Here is a 21,364-nt window from a genome sequence, read left to right as displayed (position 1 = left end):
GGTCGCCCATACAGCGACAGACATTATAGAGAAAGACATTGTACATGTACATGTACATGTATATCTGCCAGGAAGCACACTCACATCACACCGTGACATTAGCGCACTTGCGAGCAAAGATTGTATAGCTTTGCTTGCAAGAGCATTTGGCAAACTTCACAAAACACATTGGCATGGTGCACATGTATAACGCGAGCGTGTCACCTGTCCACGAGCGTTACTGCAGTACTACATGTACTGCACGCCATGGTGAGGGAATTTCCTCCATGTGCATGCAGACTATGATTAACTAATTGCCACGGCTCGTCATTCGCCATAATTGTAAGCCACTCTGAGAGCGACTCCTGTGTGGTGAGCAACCGTTTTACTTAGCTTTCAAGTTCAACCTGAAACGCTGCCTGTGCACACTCATTGTAGTGACGCTTTTACGATTTGCGCCGCTGAGAAAAGCGGGTTGTAGTTAACTATTCATAACCCTGTACGTCAAATATGCATATTCATTATTATCGCTTTCACTAGTTGCGCTCCAAATGTGTACGTACATAATAATGTACGTCACGCGGCCAGCCAGACTGTGAATCGACTGGCGGCAACCGGCAACATTACATGTACCATCGTGCGGTTTTCTTTAGAATTGTGGGTCTAGACTAGCAATTCACATTTTACAGTAGTGAAACAGCAAACAGATAAATTAGGTGAGTGTTCTATCTTTATTCCCGTGCCGTTTGTGTCAGACCATGGGGGAATAAAACCATTCGCTCAAAGAGGTTTTCTTCCGGCCACATTTAGCTCAGTGACTTAAGCCTGGTGACCAATCATACTTCAAAGGCTCTACCTTACACGTACTGTGTAGTCGGGGTGCCTGTCGGGGCAGGAGCGACCGTAAATCAACCTGAGGCAGTGTACATCATACATGTACAAGTAGGCCCTATACGGTTGTTATTGGGATAAGCTATCGCTAGCCCAGGTAGACCCCCCTGACCGTACTACGTTACGAGGAAGACTGGCGTCCAACCTGGGCTAAGGATACTAAAGCCAAAATGTTACCACAAAACACATTGAAACTCAATATCATGCTTATTAATCAACTTGGAGTCTTGGATGAAGGGGCTGTGCTGGATATCACTTGATTGTTGACACCCCCATAAACCCAGTAACGAGACTGGTCTGAAAAATTCTAGGCTTCGGCTTTTTAGGACATGTTGGTTGTCACTAGTCTAACCAGTCATTGCCATTTTCTAGACAATGATGGCTGGTACGTTATCTGGTTTGTCAAGAGACAGCTGCATCTTGGGATTTGGAAGCCATTTCTCAAAAAGCATGCATCTTTTGAATGTCATCACGAGTTCCATTATCAGATGGCGTTAGGCCTAAAATGTCCGCATTAATTATTAAAACACTAATCTTAAAATAAAATACTGTATTCCTGTACATGCTGTATTATAAAAAACCAAGGTCCTGTGGTTGACACCATGCAGTAGGTTTTTATATTCGCAGTAGCTAGTATTGTTACGCATATGCAGCAAGGTATGAGACGGAGAGAACCCCCCCTGCTTTGTGTTGGTCATTGTCTCTCAGGAATCTGGGGAATTCCTTTCAGACATCTTGGGGGGATGTGTTAAGTAACAGTAGTCTGGAATGTGTATCGGGATTGGACATGTAGGAGGGTACGCCTCGGTCTCATTTCTTGCTGGGTATATCGTTAAGTGTGTTCAGACAGGTTTCTGTCCTCCAGGGGTATAAATTGATCAAAAAGGAAAAGGAAACTTCTATGGAAAGTAAACTTGTGATCTGATTGAGAAAATAAAGAAAACGATGAAGGAAAAAACAAGGGAAAAAATTCCGACGGGAGTTGGGATCGAACTTAGCATGTGCACATCACACAGTGGTCTACGTACTAACTGTGCTGTTTCAGCTCCACAGTGGCATCAGGAAATTACAACTTTATATAGATTACCAATGATAATTATGCACGACCGTAACTATAGAATTTCAAAGTCGCGTTGTGGTACCATAAAAATAACCACTTCGTTTTATTGTTTATCTTTAATATTTTTCTCCAAATAAGAGCAGTCCCCATGATTGTCTACATGTTGGTTGGGTAGACATAACTATTTGTCAGTTAATCCTTTGTTTGATTCTCGGTCTTCTCAGGTTATGAACGGAAACGCAGATCACACCAACGATGACCTCGTTTCATCAGCTGCTGAGAAGATTGCCATATTGGACGCCGGAGCGCAGTATGGAAAGGCAAGTATCCAATCCTCCGTTAAGTTGATTTCAGTCAAGTAAGCCTTCAAGAAAGCCTGTTATAGGGTCACTTGATCAATCAGTCAATGCATTGGTTAGTTAGCTACAGTTTTCCAGTTAAGTAATTGAAATCTCGCCTTGTGAAAATAAAAATTTCCTTTCAGATGGAAGAAAATGGCCAACCTCAAACATCTCCAACTTCAAAGTTATGGGAAGAGTTCCACCTACGGACGCCAGTGATTATTCCATACTGTGGCCTGTTAGCCATCAGAAAGCAAAAACATGTCCAGAAAAGTTCAATTTAGGAGAGAGAACCCAAGTCATTTACTGAGAGAACACTTGGAACTTTTCAGATCAGTCTCATAGGGTTTCGTGCTGTGGGTGTGAAGCGGTGTCCGTAAGTGGAACTCTTCTCAAAGGTACATGTATTTGCAATAAGCCACTTGCGAGTTAAACTTGAATAAAATCTGGTATCCTATGTTATCTGATTGCATAGAAACATAACAGTTTGAATTCCCCCGACTAAAGACACTGTTGCTATACCTCGTGATTCGGGGCAAGCTTTTGCATAGCGACCACTTCTCTGGAATGGACTGGTTCCTTTGTGCCCTTCTTATCCATTGGTAACAGTGTATTGGTGCAAGGCATCTCTTATGTAACTAAGCAAAAGCTTGCCCCGAATCACGAGGTATAGCAACAGTGGCTTTAGTATGGAGAATTGCAATCTTTATGTTCACATGAATTTAAAGAACTCAGTGTACCAGATTTTATTCAAATTTAACTCGCAAAAGGCTTATTGAGAATATCAAGCAAGGGAAAAAATTTGCCTGATTTTTGCAGGAAATGCACAAATCACAACAGAACAGTCTTGCTTCTCTGACTTGCATTTCCTGTGTTTACAGAGTAACTAATAGATCAGAGCACGTGAACTGCGTCGGGATCAACTGGTCAATCATTCTTTTGTTCTAATCACAGGTGATTGACCGCAAGGTGAGGGAGTTGTCGGTCGACACCGACATTCTCCCACTGGACACGCCAGCCTATATTCTCAAAGAAAAGGGCTATAGGTAAGGCCAGGCGGTGCTTGTCACCTTATCTCATACATATTCATGATTGAGAGGCACATTCTGATTGGTCTGATCACTATCAGGTGACAGTTGCTAAATTTATTTTTCAAGCGAAATATGCATGTATTGTGAGCTGTCACATGGCTTGCGTGTACACGGGCGACAGTTCATGTCGAGTGCTGTTCAGTTTAAACAGTGTCTCTGTTCAAACTGGGAACCCAAAATTCTTTCTCTGTAAATATTTGAGAAAGCGTCGCTGACTGGCTGATTGCCATGCACTCACACAGCGATGAACCAACAAAGAACAGGAAATTTAAAACAGGAAAACTTAAAAAAAAAATTCCAGTTTATTGTGCACAAATCAATGCAAACGTTGAGGTTTTCTTCCTGGAAATGACATCACAGATTTGCTCATGAATATTGAAATTTATCAACATAAATAATTAACAAAATCAGAAGTACTTCAAATTTCTTTGAATAACAAGACGAAAATTGAAAATATGTAGACCCTGTAATGTTCATGTGAGGACTCGAGTGCATTTATTCCTGCTTACAGAGGTATCATAATCTCCGGCGGACCTAACAGCGTCTATGCCGCCGATGCACCCATCTATGATTCAGCCATCTTCCACTGCGGTCTTCCAGTACTTGGTATATGCTACGGCATGCAGGTAAGATGTGGAGCATTTGTTAAAGAATTCACGCTGTGGATTTCACAGGTTTAGGGAACTCGTTTGTTCAACTTTCTCTTTGCTTTTAATGTGAGAACGCAATCTGGCTTGTGTTTGGTTTTCTTTCATTGAAAAGTGCGGTTTACTTTAAAATATTCAAAATCTTCTGTGCCTTTCCTGCCAAATGAGGACGATGTTGCTGTGATGTCATTACGGGAGGGCACTGTTTATTTGGGGCGGCTTTCCTTGCAAATTGGAATCCCAAAATTGGCTCATTAAATTGTTTGCGAGAGAACTTTGCTCACGTGCCTGCAGTCGTGGACTGAAACAGTGAACCACCGAAGTGAATAAAGTTTACGGCAGCAAAATGTCGAAAATTGTGGCAAATTTTAGTACTGAAGTTTCTTCCTCAGATGACTTTAAACTGTTGCTTAAACACATATGCAAATGTGCATTTGCATAGAAATAAAAAAACCATCGAAAACCTTTACAATATCACAACAAAAATTGAAAATCTGGGTCAATGGGACACATACAATGTACAATGCCGGAGCATATATCAACACCGTTTTAAAATATTTACAGATGATGAACAAAGAGTTTGGCGGTAGCGTGCAGAAGAAGTCTGTCCGAGAAGACGGGCAGTTTACCATCACTGCCAACACGGATGTTACATTATTCAGGTATGACAGACAAGCAGGCAACATACAGCAGTGCTTTCTTCCGAGGGAGTAAAACTTCATGCACAACTTGCACATTTCTGTTTTTGGCAGATCAGAGTCGCATCTCATTTTCCCAAAATCTCAACGTAGCTTCAAGGTAGCAAGTTTTTATGGGGTACACAAAATCCAGTAGGGAGGACACGAATTCAGCTCTATTCCAAATTTGAAAAGGTTCGTGTTCAGAGAATGAGTTTGTAACTCAGTTGACCATTTGGCGCCGGTTGCAGTTATCAAGGTTGATGATGCTGGGGCGGGATAATTATCATTTTTTTTCTGTTTTCAAAATTCTTTAAAAATTCCTGTCTTCATTTACTGGACACTTACACCCACACGAAGGACTGTCTGGTTCTACTCTAGCCTGACAGACAAAATCTATTGACACCCGAGTATTTCAGCCAGGCCTGCAGCCTTGTAAAAAGAACCCAGATTTTGCGGTGTTAACTTTCTTTTGTTCATGAACCTGGCACAGTGCACTGCTGACCTCTTTTCAATAGAGGCCAGATTAGCGTGTAGCGGTACTGTGTGGCTCATCGCTGCGATGGTGGGGCGCTTTTGTCCCCGGTGGTAATCCGCTCACTCTAAATGCCCCAAACAGTGGTATACTGTTTCAAAACAAGGCAGGATTATCTCGAATTTTGAGAGTGAAAAAATGTTGGTAATGCCCAGCAGCCTGGTCTTTTGTTCAGAGTACGGTCTTTTGTTACAAGGCCCAGTTCCCTTTGTCCGGGTTCGGAGACCCCGGCCACGCATATAAAGCATACGTGTCCGGTACCGGAATCCCCGGCAGGAAGTGGCTAGTCTGTAATCAATGGCCAAAATGTATATACAGCGTATAAAGAACGTACATGTAAATGTATATTAGTATTATTGGGTCATTCTATAGATTAGGGGACCAGGTTTTTTCGTGTCCCTGTCACATCTGACATATGATTTTGCTATTCGGAACATATGCCCTAATTTCTGAGAGTGATGAATTTATAGAATGACCCTATTATAAATCAATAGCCCATTATGGGTAATTCCAGAAATCAGGGGTCCAAAAGGGTGACATTTTTGTGTCCCTGTTACATCTGACCTTTGTTATTTGACATGGAAATGTCACCAGAATTGATTTCGACTATTACAACTTGTTTGGCAGGTAATTTGCATTAATTCATCACTCTTGGAAATTAGAAAATGTGTCCTGAACTTACAAAGTCATATATCAGAAGTAACAGGGACACGAAAAAAAAATGGACCCCGAATTTCTGGAATACGGGCAATTCATAATAGTGCGCCTCCAAGAGTTTGCAATGCGTTGGTCAATCACAACGCTCGAAATTTGTCAACCCTTTTCAAACACGCATTGGGTCGACAAATTTTACGCACTGTGGTTGGCCAAAGTGTTGCAAACTCTTAGAGGTACACTATCGTGAAACACCCATATATAAATATAATAATATAAATACCCATATAAATAGCCTGTGTGTGCCTGTGATTGAACAGTGACGTATCTTTGATTTTCCGTTGGTCAGGGGTCTGGCAAAAGAACAGACAGTACTACTGACTCACGGAGATAGTTTGAACAAAGTGGCGGATGGTTTCATGGTGGCAGCTTCGTCGGGAAAGATCATTGCAGGTACGCTGTGATTAAGCACTGTGGTTGTAAGCACTATTCTAGTGTTGTGCTAAATCCACGAACAATATTTCCAATAAGTCCGCATTTAAAGAGTGCTGAATTCACACGGCACTTGCTCATCCAATACTGCACCACCTCACACAGTACAAGCCATGTGCTTGTCAATCTCCATATAAGCAGATTGCTTACAAGTACTCCCGAGAGGTACATTCCATAACCTAAGTAGAAATTGTCCCTGAAAAGTTATCCGCTCCAAGCAGAACAAAAGAGGGTGTTTTTTTTTTTTTTGGTAGTCACCGCATAGGCGCATCTGGAGGCGCGCAAGTATATGCGGGTTTGACGCGGAGCACGCAGAGTACGCGGAACTAATTTATTCTGGCATGTATGGTCTTTGCGTACACGCAGAGTGTGTGCAAGAACCCGCTTGTAACCACCTGTCTTTCTTTTCGCCGATTGGGGGTGCACTTCCGCTCGGGGCGGATGATGTGTTTGACTTGTTTTGGCCTTCCGACTTCGACTGGCTGTTTATTCGGCTGTTCGTTGAAGACCGGCCAGGTGCCTATCTTTCACTTATTATAATGGGTTTGGGAAAGCAGGAAAGCACGTCAACTGTTCTCCTGAACCAATTGATGGAAAAACTTTTGAAGCTGTTACCACGGCGACACCATGCTTGCCATTTGCCCAGCTGGTCTGTGCGCAGTGAACACCATTTCAACAAATAAGGTTTTGTAATATACCAAAAGGCATGCAGACTTCGGGTTTAAGAATGCTTGTGCCATCACGGTGCCAATGCAACATACTCAGATTCATCTTCAGAAGTTATGCAAGTAGCCATCTTCCTGGTCAGTGCTCTTGTTATGGGGGATATGCACAAAAGGTCTACTCTTGCGTAGCGCTGTGGAACAAGACCGGGAAGATGGCCGCTGTGCTATATCCTCTATAGATGACGGTGCTTTCAAGAAAAAAAACTGAGATTTTTCCAAGATGTTAAAAATGCAAATCACACTCGAACATAATTTGCATTTCCTGTTCAGTTTGTGGAGGAGTGATCCAAGGACGATTGGGTTCTGTTTCTTCCTTCACTTACATTTACACAGCTATTGCAAACGAGGACAAAAGACTCTACGGCGTGCAGTTTCACCCAGAAGTGGACCTGACCGAGCACGGCAAGGACATGTTGCATAACTTCCTGTATCGCGTGGCCAGCCTGACAGGGACGTACACCATAAGCAACCGACAGGAGGCCTGCATCAAAGAGATTCAAGAGAAAGTTGGCTCCAGTAAAGTTCTGGTAAAGTTCAGTTTGTCGAGCTAAATTGTTGACAGCAAATTTGGGTTGACCTGGGGTTGACCTTGAGCGAGTGTTCGCGACCGCAACCAGAATCTCCCGTCTGTTTTCAGGCTTTTGCAACTTCAGTTACACCTGTGTGACATTATTCTCCCGATCAAACGAGAACCGTGGGGCAGAATTGGTTCACAGCCAGTTCAGAAGTGTGGAAAAGGTCTGAAAATTCCCAGTGTTTCGCAACCCGTGTAGGATTTTTAGTCTGCAAAACGCCCAATTGCAGTGCAAACGTTTTGCATTCATTCAAAAGTTATGAAGTATACCAGGCAAGATATGGGACGGAGGGGTACCCCCCTTACCTGTCCAATCCCTATACACACTCTAGACTATTATTACCTAACACATCCCCCCTAGAAGTCTGTGAAGAATTCCTGAGATTCCGATCAAGCAATGACCAACACAAAGGCGGGGGGGGGTTCTCTCCATCCCATATTTTGCTTCAAAAGTTATGAAACCCTGCTCCCTGTATGAAGGATCCAGTCTTAACTCTGTAATCCCTTTTGGCCCGATGTTTTGGTTCGTTGGATTCCATGTAGCCTCAACTGTTCTTGTTTATACCTTTGGAATTCTAGGTCTTGGTTAGTGGGGGCGTGGATTCTACAGTCTGTGCTGCATTACTGTCAAAGGTGAATGAATGTCTCTATGATGCAGAAATAATCATAAAAACAATTTTAAAAATTACTGAATTGATGAATTCTGACAGGCAACGTTGAGTTTTAAAAAAATTATATTTTCATGAAGAAGTTTCAGTGTTGTACTTGAATACATTTTTAAGCACTAGTACTCCTACTCATGAAAATGTACTCATACTCGCATGAAAAAATTCTATGTAGTCACACTCATGGGTAAATACTCAAACCCATGGGTATGTACTCATTCATACTACTCAAGCACTCGTGAGGTACTCATGCTTGTGAAGAACTCATACTCGTGAGGAAGCACTCGTACTCACACTCATTAAAACACTTCACTACAACGCTGTCAGTACTGATGATTTGACCAGACTCATTGTGTTTATGTCTAGGCACTCAATGAGGATCAGGTGCTAGCTGTACACATCGATAACGGGTTCATGCGTAAACAGGAGAGCCAGTGTGTACAGGAGTCATTGGAAAGGATTGGCCTTCACCTAAAAGGTATGCATGTTGCCCAATACGCCAGATCTTTTTAATCGTGTTAGTCATATCACTCAAAATGGTTAGTTAGGTATGGAGTGGTTTGAGATCCAGTGCTTCATTTCCAGTTGGTGGTTATTCTTGAAAATGAAATCTGGCTATGTGGTTGTATTTTCTTGGATGTGTTTTGGTGGTGTTTCATTGTCACTGGAGCAGGTTTTAAATAAACTAGTAGTGCGTGCATTTTTTAACATTTATAAAAACTTGTTTACTCAGTGATGCACAAGATCTGGGGAGAAAAACCACAAGCATACATAGGTGGGACTCGAACCCAAGACCTCCTGCTTACTCATCCTACCACTCGACCGCCGAGCTTGCCGGGGTGGGCTTGCTGGTTGGAGTAAAATGAGCAGTGGATACCAATCCAAACATTTCCATGAGATGAAATTCTCACACCAGAGTTAACATTCCTGTGATGCAAAACTGAAATTCCATTAAAGAGATTTTAAAAGATGTTTTAAGAAGTGGACCAAAGAAATGTACAGATGGTGCGTCACTGATTTTTGTTTGCCATTTTTGTGTCTGCCTTTTTTTGGGTGATGGCTTGGTGTTTGTCACAGCTGTTCCCCCTGCAAGCCCTGGCTTGTGTTTAACGCTTCTGTTTGTGTTACTCTCTTTAATTTCCCTATTAACCTCAATTAACCACTTTCAATGTATTATTTTGTTTCAGGTGATACTTACCGGCATTGTTTGCTTAAATTTCTTTGTGTTGGACTTCATAATGTTCCACTTTGTACTGGTTTTGTGGAGAGTTCAAAATAAATGTCTGTTTGATTGAGTTGAATTTAACTACTCATGGGTTCTCAATTTGAGTATTTACACCGCTTCATTTGCATTTTTGTCCTATAGTCGTGAATGCTTCGCAGTCTTTCTATTGTGGGACAACGACTGTGCAGTCCAAGAGGAACGACCCCAAGTCACCGAAGAGACAGACCAAGATGTTGAACACCACCGTCCAACCTGAAGACAAGCGCAAGATCATCGGCGACACATTCATGAGGGTCGCCGAAGAGGTCTGCGTGGAGTTAAACCTGAAACCAGAGGACACGATTCTAGCTCAGGGTGAGGCAACGAGAGTATCATCCAGAAAAATGGGGTTTTAAACCGTTGTGCCCACTGGGAGTGATTTGAGATTGGCTCACGTTGAGGTTAAACACTGAAATTTCACAATTGCTCAAGTCTCATCCCTGTATTAAGCAATCACAGTAATTAGGCAGTTCTGGTCATCGTTCAAGGATGGTCGTTGGCATGGTAACGGGGTCACTCACTCCTCCAATGAGGGCAATCAGTACATTAAGCTTTCAGGAGTATTTCCATATTTGGGCAGGCCATTGTGCCACACGCCTAGTGCTTTCTGATATGCGGTTCTGGTCCTGTTTCATTTTGGCAGCAAACTGAACCGCAATCGACTTTCATTTGTCAAAATGTCCGTCAAAACAATCAGCCGTGGTTGACCAGAACTAAACAAATATTAGGCATTAACATTTTCACCTCCAAGTGCTTGAGCCAGGGTGCCTGCAGGTCCTTCTCAAGGCTTAGGTCTCAGATGTAACTTTCTGAAACGTGCTGAGACACTTTTGTTCAACATTAATTGCCAATCTGGTTGCTGTCATCGAGGAAAGTGAAATGACCCAGGTCAATGTGACAAAATACCTCAGTGGGTATTCACGGACAAATCTGTCTTTCTTCGATGTGAACAAGTTATCAAAGGAATTCACATGTTTTGGAAGTTCAGCAAATCTGCATTTTCTCAAAACTGTAAGATTTGATTGGTTGTTTCCCAGGAACACTGCGACCGGATCTTATCGAAAGTGCCTCTCACCTCGCGAGCAACAAAGCCGACGCGATCAAGACCCACCACAACGACACGGAGCTCGTGCGCCAACTTCGGCGGGACGGCCGAGTGGTGGAACCGCTCAAGGACTTCCACAAGGACGAGGTGCGCGCGCTGGGCAGGGAGCTGGGGCTCCCTCTAGAGATCGTCCAGCGCCATCCCTTCCCAGGTATACATATGCTACTTGAAACAAAGCAGTTACGTCCAAACGTTACGCACCTCGTTAATCTTCAACCAGCTCATCGATGCTCATGCGACAAGGTTTTTACAACAAACATAAAGTTTTTGGGGGGCAGGTATGAAAAGCTTGTTTGGCTGTGAGCGAACTTTTAGATGTTTTGCCTGTTCCGATGAAGGATAAAAACTTTTCCAAAATGGACGGCTGAGCTAATTTAAGAGCTGTTTAATGACTGTTCTGATTTTGCAAAGGAACAGCCATCAGAAAAGCTGCGATTGCCCCTGTCCAAGATGTTAAATGTAATTATAAGGTTACACTTTTAAGCAGCTTTTCATGAAATCAAGTATTTAAGTATTTCACTGCTCTGCCACATATTTTTGGTTCAAGGTGCATGCTGATAAGATACGGCAAGTTTCTTTCTTAAAAATTGTTGGTCGCGTTTTTTTTATGCACGTGCAGGACCAGGATTGGCAATCCGAGTCATCTGCGCCGAGGAAGCTTTTATGGGCAAGGACTTCTTAGAGACAAATTCCATCCTGCAGATTCTGGTAAACTACAACACCGCAGTCAAAAAGGTTGGCCAAATTTTGAAATGTTTTGTTCTCTTGCCTGCACAGATTAAAAATATCTTGTGGGATTTTCTCGGAGATGTTTTAATTTCAGGTGAGACGGATCCCTGAAAGTTGACTCCACAGTGAACAACTTTGCTGCGTACTGCTTTAATAACTATATGCTGCCGGGGAGCCTGGTTTCGGGCACATAGGCTTTATATATGAAACCGGGGAGCCCGAAACCAGACAAAAGAGCTGGGTCTTATAACAAAAGACCATACTCGGAACAAAAGACCAAGTTGCTGGGAATAGCTAACCCTTTTTCAGTTGTCAATAGCGGAAGAAATCTGTCATTGTTTTGAAAGATTATACCACTGTTTGTGGCATTCAACGCGAGCGGATTACCACCGGGGACAAAAGCGCTCCAACGTTCCAGTGATGAGCAATACAATACCGCTGCATGCTAATCTGGCCCCTGTTGAAAAGACGCCAGCCGTGCACTGTGCCAATTTCGGGAACAAAAGAAACTTAAGTAACACCGCACAATCTGGGCTCTTTTACAAGGTGGCAGGCCTGGCTGAAATACTCAGGCGTCAATAGATGTTGTCTGTCAGATTAGAGTAGCCACCAGACAGTCATTCGTGTGGGTGTAAACGTCCAGTAAATGAAGTTATGATTTTTTGAAGAATTTTGAAAACGGAAAATCTTGAAAATCTCCCAGTTTTATGTCATGCAACTTCAAATTACACAACCGGCAGCAAGTGGTTAATTTCCACTGTCAGAGACAGAAAGATGAATATTGTAATTTACAAATCTCACATTTCTTTCTGTGAAACTTTTTTCTCGTTACCTGTTCCTTTTAACTGCCCCGTTATAATCAAGTGTCTGACATTAACAGTATCTTTTTGTTCAGGGGAACTAGCGTAATTAACATGTGCACGCAGCTTGCAGGATAAACTTTTTGCAACGCACCTGAAGTCCGAAAATAGATAGTTGCGCAGCTTTGAAGTTCGGAACATTTTCAGAAAGTACATACTTGAGTTTTTGTTTCATGCTGTACGGTTTACACCTAGCCCCACGCGTTGATGGGTCGCGTCACATCATCCATGACAGAAGAAGAGCAAACGCTGCTGACCTCAGTCACTTCAGCCGATCAGTACTTTGCCACCTTGCTACCCATCAAGTCGGTCGGCGTCCAGGTATGTATGGCCACAGTAGCAAGTGTGGCGCATCTGTAGCCGTGCATCTCCTTAAGAAGTCATCCACTTTTAAGGAATCCAGTTTGAAAAAGTCGGCCGTTTTGAAAACGTTTGCCCCCATTTGCTGTTCCAGTTCAGAAATCGATAGGATAACGAACGTTCCCAGATGTGGGTTTGCTGCTTTTTTGTTAGCTTTGATTTATGAGATAGTCTTAGGTCCTATATACGTTACAGAGAACTCTCTCTCTTGAAGAACGCTGAAAAATTGAAATTTCCGGTTTATTTGCTGACGTGTAACAGTGTTTTTCCGTTTGTGATTTCTTCCGCCAAACCTATGAAAAATAGACGTGAATAAAACAACATATCCTAGAAATATCAGATTGTCTCTTCCATTGCTTCGGTATCTTCACACATTCACATGTTCAATCTTTGTGTGTGTTGTTACTTACACAGGGCGATGGCCGGACGTACAGCTATGTTGCAGGGATCAGCTGCCATTCCGATCCGGACTGGGAGAAGCTGTTAGTGCTTGCCAAGATGATCCCTAAACTGTGTCACAATATCAACAGGTGAGAACTCAGTCATGTGACATGATAAACTTTTTTTTTTTTTGCCTGAGGACAGTTTGGTCAAGTGTACAGTTCTACACAAGATTATTAAAAGCAACATTAATTTAAAAAACAGTTTAGGTCGTTAAGATTATTCACTTCAATTTTCTGATGTAATAGTGTTATTTTTTTTGTTACCATTTTGGACTCGGTTGTATTAGTTGATTTATTTGTCGGTTTTGATTAATATCTGAGTGATTTCAGTTCACCTCTGAGAGTTTAAAGCTACCTGTGAAGTCTGTCAAATGCCAGAATATTTTTCCGGAGTTACGTATTTTTACGGACTAAGTAGTATTTTACCAGAACAGTGGAAGGCACCTTGCAGTTGACCTGATAACCATTTAAAAAACCCCTTCTGTGGGGATCAGGTGGTACATTGAAAAGAACCAGATGTTATACTTGTTAACCGCAAGTTTCCAAAGGAGCGATTATCATGCAGTCACTTTTTGCTCTCCTGCATACACACCGTGCAAAGGTTTCAATTCTCACGTAGTTGTGCAGTTCACATGAATTTTCTTTCCCCAAATTGTTCCAAGGGTCGTTTACATATTCGGCGATCCTGTGAAGGAGACCATTACCGATATCACCCCTACCTTCCTCACGCCGGGTGTTCTGGGCACGCTCAGACAGGCCGACCACCTTGCACAGTCGGAGCTCATGAGAAGCGGTAAATCTTGTGCTCATTCATACCTGCAATTTGTTGGTTTAAAGTGACCCCCCCCTCTGTTTTGCAAGGACATGTTCCGAATGTCAATCCTGGTTTGTTTTTTTCATTTGTGAAATATTTTTCATTCAACCGAATGAAATTAGTCACTTTCTTGAAACAGCGTGTTTCATAGGAATGATAGGATTTCATAGGATTTCATAGGATTTCAGTGGGAGTGATTGCAGGATTCTGCAGTCAAAGATTCAGTCCAATGTTTGTCTTCCTTTCGAACGTGCATTTACCAGCAGACGTCAAAACAAGTGTCGAAATGTAAAGTAGATTTGAAAGCTAGTTTTGAAATGTTCTGGAGATTAATTGTGCTCCACCATCTGCTTTGTTCCATGCTTAATGAGGCATAATAAATACAGTCAGATTATTAAAGTTTTGAAGTCGAATGTAGACAACACCTGTATGGAATTATTATTTAGAAAATTGTCTGGTTGATATTGCCTTCTTGCCATTTGCATTTGTATAAAATAAAAGTGTCACTCTCCACAACAGCTGCTTATAACATGAAATTCACAGGGTAATTAAAAAACTAGAATAATTTGCACTTCTAAGCCCAACCTGTCAATGGAAAAAAATAAATTTTAAGTTGAACTAGCGGCAAATTATGTTATGAGAAAAATAAGCCAAATGCTGGTTCACAATGTTGCGGCTTTTTAATTTTTTCCTTCTAATTTTTTTTTGTTGGTGAAAGAGAGACCAGACGGTACTAAAATCTCAAGTTTGTAATTGGTATGGGTCACTTCCTGGGACCAGCGACGAAATCATATGAAATCAGCAGCTCTGGCTTGCAGTATTTCTGTAAGTGATCAACTTTGTGATTGATTTTCAATCCCTTCTGATCACACCGGTCTTCCAGGTTATTATAACAAGATCAGCCAGATGCCCGTCGTTCTAGTGCCGCTCCACTTCGACCGGGATCCCACAATGCACCAGCCCTCTTGCCAACGCAGCGTGGTCATACGCACGTTCATCACCAACGACTTCATGACGGGAATACCGGCCCAGCCGGGCAAACACCTTCCCGAAGAGGTAATTTTGAATAATTGCTTTTATCTGTTCAAATACATATGAAAGCATCCAAATCGAACGCAGTGTCATTTGTCTTCAGAACTTAACTCTAACAAGCTAAAACGCCTTTTTTTCCTGTTCATGTCCAGATAAGAATTCTGAATGTACATTGCATCATTCAGAGAAAACAGAGAGAACGAGGAGAACCCTTGCCCTATTTTCATTGTGGATAAACCCTGCGCATGTCAAATAATGCATGTAGCCATTGTTTGGCATGTACACAGGTTTATCCACTACGAGGCAGGGCGAGGGTTCGCCTCGTTTTCTGAGAATGATGCAATCTACGTTTTCCTTAGAGGTGCTCTTTAAGGATAAAGTTGAGGTATTTCACAGAGTCATTGCTGTCGTCCACCACGAGTCCAGTCACAAGACCAGTCAGAAGTAACGGTATACCCAGCCAGAAATGAGACCGAGGGGTACCCCCCAACATGTCCAATCCCTATACACATTCCAGACTATTGTTACTTAACACATCCCCCCAAGATGTCTGAAAGGAATTCCCCAGATTCCCGCGAGACAATGACCAACACAAAGCACGGGGGGCTCTCTGCGTCTCATACCTTGCTGCATATGAGTAAGGGGGCGAACAATGGCAAAGGAATGCTTTTGTCACAGTTCATTTGAACAGCTTGCCACATGGCAGGAGACTGGCTCGTAATGGACTTACAGGAGCGCGCCATGAGTTCGACTACAACACTGGTATGTTAGTATCTGACGATATAGTTAAGAGTAGTCACTTACCTCTGGCGTTGGTCGTTTTTTCTGGCTTCATCTTTGTAGGCTGTTGGCAGACTAGTGGAGAGTATTCTGACAGTGCCTGGCATATCCAGGGTCATGTACGACCTGACGGCCAAGCCGCCAGGAACAACGGAATGGGAATGATGCCGCGATATCGTCCAAGCCTGTCTGCCACATTGGAAGGTTGTCCTACTCAGATTTTCTCGGAAAGTTGACTATTTTTGTACGATAGCAAGTACATATTGGCTGCTTTACTGGCTGCTAGTAAGATTTTATCCATCTTTTCTTGTTGCTGTTTAGATTCGGACAATTTGCTTTGTGAATTGTGTAAAATATGAAAGTGAAGCAAAAATGTAAGCGACCGACCAAAAATGCACAAGTCGCCTGAGCCACTGTTAACTTCAAGATTTTTAATACAATCTTGCATGGTATACAGCAACAGGAATTCTCAGCATTTTTTTTGACCCACGTAATGTCCATCTGCATTAGGATGACTGGCTGAGTGATACTTCAAAACGGAGCATTTAGTCTGCAATCTCGAATGCAAATTGAAATGGCCCTAAGACTCATTTTGTGGGATTCAGTCACAAATACGGAACCGGTGAAAGAGTGGCGTATAGACATATTTTTCAAAATTCATTAGAGTGTTGATATTGACAAGGACAGTTATGTAGCAGTAGTTTTTCTTTGTCCTTTCAGGACAAGGTGTCCAGGGGTTTTTTTTGGAATGGGACATTTTAGGGAAATTGCAGTGATAAATTTGATACAAGCCTGGCAAAAGACGAAACTCGTCGCGAAAAATAGCAGGGTAAGATGATATTGCTGTTTCTTCTTGAACAGCGCAGTTGCCACTGCGTTATTGCTTGACGGAATCAAATAACCAGCTAGTTCCGTTGCAAATATACGTAAATTTGTTTGGGGGAATCGCAATTGGATGGATTTCCTGGAAACAGTTTGAAGGTGATCGTCGGTCGCTTGCACAACTGGGTTCCTGTGCTTGTTTTGTTTGCGTGTTTGACTTTTATCCACGTTAGGAACCTACACAAGGTGCTTACCCAAGATAGACGGCGTTTCATCCAAATTTACATTCAGACTTGTTGCTGTGGACACGTACCTGTGCCGCACTTGGATCGCCCAGATATTGAGGCATACATGGACCTCGAAAGGGCATGAGTGTTGACGTGGTCAGCACTTGCTGATGGAGACTTGTCGTGTTTTTGCATGTCGTACTTTCAAGAAAGCCTTAGGGATACTTTGTGAACCTTCTTTGTCGTGTGCCCACATTGATAAGTTTATTTGCAATTCGTTGCATTTGAGACAATCACAAGACCAGACATGAGACCAGTCACCGGACCAATCACAAGCAACGTGGTGAACAGGGAGAAAGTAATACTTTGGTTGCCGTTCATTTTGAATACAGTAGCTTTGTGGCTCGAGTTCGGACGAGGTGTGATGTCAGTTTTGTAGAGCCCTGTGATCATTGAAGGGTCTCGGTTGCAGGTCTTTTGTTCGTTGCTCTTGTACTTACAAACGATTGATGTCTGTCCAGGCTGTGAACAAGTTGATTGGGGCTAAAGAGACGAGGTTGCACAATTCTTAGACCTCGTGACCATGTTTAAATTCTGTCCAGTGCTTCTGTTCTTGCCCCCACCTTTAAACCTTTAATTTTTGGAGTTACGCAGTTTTTGTCGGTGTTATTTCAAGTTTAGTGCATGTACATGGATGCCGCACGTGTGATAGGTATTTGAAATATTTCTAAGTTGGTGCTCGGATTCGCTGATCTTCAGATTCAGAAGGGAAAGAAAAAATGGAATGTTTATTTTGAGAACTCTCGGATCCGCCAACCAACAATTTACTGAAGTAAGTGTTTAAAGAAATCTTTTTTAATTCCGCTGTCCCACAAAGTCCCCAGTCCTCGGCTGCCAGCTCCAGTGGTAAGGGATACCATTTTTTTTTTTTTCTGGAAATTTTTTTTCTTATTCTTCACTCCGACTTGAAGACCCTTATTTGTTTCTTGAGACCGTAGAAAATACTTTTGTTTTTTGTTTCTGTCCTTTAAACTTTGTGTTTAAAAAATCTCAGCACCCACTTATAAAAAAATGCTGGCCAAAGCAATGCTGTGTAGCACACGTGACCTACAATGCGTGTGCATTGCAACTGAAAGTTACACTGTGAACGGAAACTTGAAAATGTTTGCCTCCATGTGAAAAGGCTTGAAAATGTTTGCCCACCCGTGTGAAAAGTTTGAAAATGTTTGCCCACCCGTGTGAAAAGGCTTGAAAACGTTTTCTGGCTCTTGTAAAAAAGCACGACAACATTTTCCCAGTTGTGTAAAGAGGCATGAAATTCTTTTCCCTCTGTGGGAAAATTTGTACATATTTTTCTGAAATGAAAATAAATTCCCTTGGGAGAGAAAAGCGTGTAGGGAATTCCCCATTCCCAGGTTAGCTTTCAGCTGCAGTGCAATGTACATGTGCTGTGATAAAACATGTTCCGACGCAAAAGAGAAAAAAAGGGCAAACAGAGGGTATCAGGAGCGTATTCAGACAAATTTTGAATAATTTTTTTTTCAGCCTGAGAAGAAGAAAGAGTAGTTTTTAAAGAATATTCATGACATTGCATGGATTCGGATGTTCTAAAACCGGGCAAGACCACTTCGCCCAGTTTCATCCAATTACCACACAACTTCTCTACCATTCAGGAAGTTGTGAGAGAAAGCATCAACCAACCATTTTTTCCTCCATTGCTTGTTTTTGTGCGTGTTGTTAATTTATTGGGGCCGTAATTAAACATGAATGTTGTTGCACTAGTGGTTATGGTAACAGGTGACGGGGTTTGGAGACACAATAACAGCTGAAAAAGTTTTGGATTCCTTAGAATTATATCCATGGGCATTATTTGGTATCTTCATTTGTACTTCATGTAACAAGCACCAAAAAAAATGGCTTTTTTTTTTTAGTAAAACGAGCAGGTCTCACAGTGCGTGAAATGTAGCCCACCAAATTGGCGGGACAACAGCGGCTGAAGTGATATTGTAACCGCTTGATTGGACATATACCTAAGTCAAAGGGGAGTGGAGTTGCAGTAGGGATTCTTTCCTCGCCTTCCACCTCTTTGGTTCCAGGTTCAAATTGGGTTTTCATTTCTCACCTGATTCCTGAGTTTTGCCCAGAATATTCCTCTGGGGTTTTCCTCCCACCTCTAAAACTGTAACTGCTTCTCAATGTCTCCTCTCTACAGGTTTCTTCAGGCTTGCGAGCTACAGTGCCTAGGGCACTTTTGAGGAATACTTGGTGTCATTACCAGAAATGATTACTAATCATAATAACTTGACAACACACTCTCGAGTTTACGTGTCACGAGCACACATAGAAATCAGAGTGAAAATTCCAAAAGGATTTTGATTTGGCGACTTTGCTTCGACATTTTTTTGTGTCCGACCACACCAAATAAACTGTTGGGTGCCCGTCCATAATTTTTATGACCTCAAAAACTGAAGAGATTAAGGGTTGATCAAGGTCAGCCCATCTTTAGAGAAAGTTCTGTCCTCAATTCTACGAGGAAAGGTGCCACAAGGTTGAGTTAAAAAAAATACAGTGCATCGCGCTCGTATGACGAGGTGTCGCATGCGGTAGAACGTTTCTTCGCATCGTGAACGCACATTCATGCATACATGTATTATGTATGCTACTGGTCTGCTTTTTACTCTGTTACCTTCCAATTAACCAATTGCACCTGCCCAGTCACATGACCTACAGTGGGTATCAAACATGGCGTCCTGCCATAGCAAAGTGTGTCACAAGTGTCATTTGCTAAAAGTAAAGCCGGCGGTCAGTGAAGTACATGTAGTCAGTTTCTTTTTGGTAAACACACTTTGCTCTGGGATACCCGCTATAGGTCACATGACTAAACTGGCGCAAACAGTTAATTGCATGTTGATAGCCTGTACGGCAGTAACACTGGAAAACCAGCCTTCTGTTTGCTCATTAATCTACTAACAAAAACACTGAAATTTGAATTTATAAGGGTTTGCACTCAGCAATCCCTGATCTGAAAGGGCAGGTTTCGTAGTTCAGGTACAATGTCTATGCGAGTGGTGTCATCCTGGAGTATTCATCGTGAGATTCGCCACACTTGGAAGGTGAATTTGAAGGTATATGTGATGTACATGTTTGGTATGGCATCGCATATTCTTACCATTTATATTTGTCTTTCATGCCATGTACGAATGAGCCGTTAGTCTATCGTTTTCGCTTTCCAAAACCTTGTTCAGCAAGACACCAATTATTGGTGTGCCTGGTGGTATAGAAATCCTTATTCATATTTCACTGAATTTTTAAAAATTACGTATCAGTCCAAAATAACCTTTGGAAACTTGGGAAGTCTTTATTTTACACAGTTGATGGATTGAGAAGTCATTTTGAGAGGATGTTGCTGGAAATGTGAAATTCTTACAAATTTTTGGCACTTGATGCCGTACATGTTTAGTACCGGGGTCGTAGAAATAAGGATTGGTGATTTTATTACCAACCAGATCCTAAACCTTGATATAATTTATACCGGGCATTCTACACGACATTTTTCACACGACGAGCCACTCTTCATCGAGGTTCCATAAATTAATATCTTAGGACGTCAGACTAACCTGATGCTGAAGGCATTTCTCTTTTTTCTTCACCAACAGTAATTTCTGGCACACCAAGTCTTGATGGGAAATTTTTTTAAGTGCCGTGCCTCATAAACTATAAATTTGGTTGTGGTGTTTGTTCTGTAGAAATTAGACACACTCCTGACGAGTATCGTGAGTGTGTGGAAATGACTCAGCAATGCAGAATAAAGAGTGTACATTTTGTTTGGTAGACGGAGTCTGCAGTTGTCTCTTTTTCATTCGTTTTGAATTCTCAGACATTCAAAGGCTAGAAACGCCGTAAATATTGAGATCCTCAGCCCGCTTTTCAGTTATTATTCTCGGCCCGCGTTCGAGCGAACACGGTGAAAGAAGGCAGACCCTGGCTCTTGTATATATGGTGATTGGCCTTTGTGTGTAGCCCAGAAATGAAAAGACCGAATTTGCATCATAATCACCAGCTTCACAATAGTCCCCACTTTGAAAAGGGGCAACGGGAATGTGGAAGCTTGAGTAGAGCCCGTATGCCACCGAACAATCAGCCGTTTCATCATGTAATTCAAAGTGTGCAGAGCACGCAGGGCCACAAACCGAGAATTTGCAGTTTGGCAGGTGGCCTTCGTGGCCAAGCGAGGCTGGAATTCTTGGAGTCGGCTTTCGGAAAGAAATTCCCGTCGTCAAGGGGTTAACAGGGATCATCTGCACCTGAGTCCAGTTTAAATTCCAAGGATATGAATCCTTTTCTACCTCTGCTTACCTGTTGTGGTGATGAAGCACAAACATTCAAACATCATAAATCTGACTAACAATCGTCTCGGCATTGTGTCAAAAAATCTAAAAATGAACAAAACCCAGTGTTGAAAATACGCTGCAGTGGGAACTAATGTATTCAGTATTTGAGGTGTCTGTAAACAGTGGCTCGTTATATCTTGCTCGATTTCAAAACTCAAAATCTTCGGCCAAAATAGCATCTAAAGTGGAAAAAAAACCACCATGGA

The 21,364-nt window shown here is 42.2% G+C and overlaps 1 protein-coding gene across 1 annotated transcript; it reads left to right on the top strand.

The window, feature by feature from the left end:
• Positions 1–549: 549 nt before the first annotated feature.
• gmps (guanine monophosphate synthase) lies at positions 550–20,598 on the top strand. Its single transcript, XM_022229832.2, has 17 exons — positions 550–695; positions 2,155–2,250; positions 3,226–3,317; positions 3,874–3,988; positions 4,574–4,671; positions 6,225–6,328; positions 7,426–7,619; positions 8,246–8,299; positions 8,698–8,809; positions 9,698–9,910; positions 10,633–10,851; positions 11,320–11,435; positions 12,485–12,610; positions 13,064–13,179; positions 13,755–13,885; positions 14,790–14,962; positions 15,782–20,598. The coding sequence occupies exons 2-17, from the start codon at positions 2,158–2,160 to the stop codon at positions 15,881–15,883; spliced, it is 2,058 nt and encodes a 685-aa protein (XP_022085524.2). The 5' UTR covers positions 550–695; positions 2,155–2,157; the 3' UTR covers positions 15,884–20,598.
• The last annotated feature ends 766 nt before the right edge of the window (positions 20,599–21,364 follow it).

The sequence above is a fragment of the Acanthaster planci genome, linkage group LG16 (genome assembly GCF_054643075.1).
Source record: "Acanthaster planci isolate LZ-2023a linkage group LG16, COTS_SCS, whole genome shotgun sequence".
Lineage (NCBI taxonomy): Eukaryota > Metazoa > Echinodermata > Asteroidea > Valvatida > Acanthasteridae > Acanthaster > Acanthaster planci.
Note: the sequence above shows the minus strand (reverse complement) of the source record. Positions and strands in the feature narration are given on the sequence as shown.

Excerpts from the sequence above, each read along its gene's own strand:
- gmps (XM_022229832.2), top strand. The coding sequence starts at position 2,158 with ATGAACGGAAACGCAGATCACACCAACGATGACCTCGTTTCATCAGCT. Across the intron at positions 4,672-6,224 it reads ACGGATGTTACATTATTCAG|GGGTCTGGCAAAAGAACAGA; the intron begins GTATGACAGACA and ends TCCGTTGGTCAG. Across the intron at positions 8,810-9,697 it reads GATTGGCCTTCACCTAAAAG|TCGTGAATGCTTCGCAGTCT; the intron begins GTATGCATGTTG and ends TTTGTCCTATAG.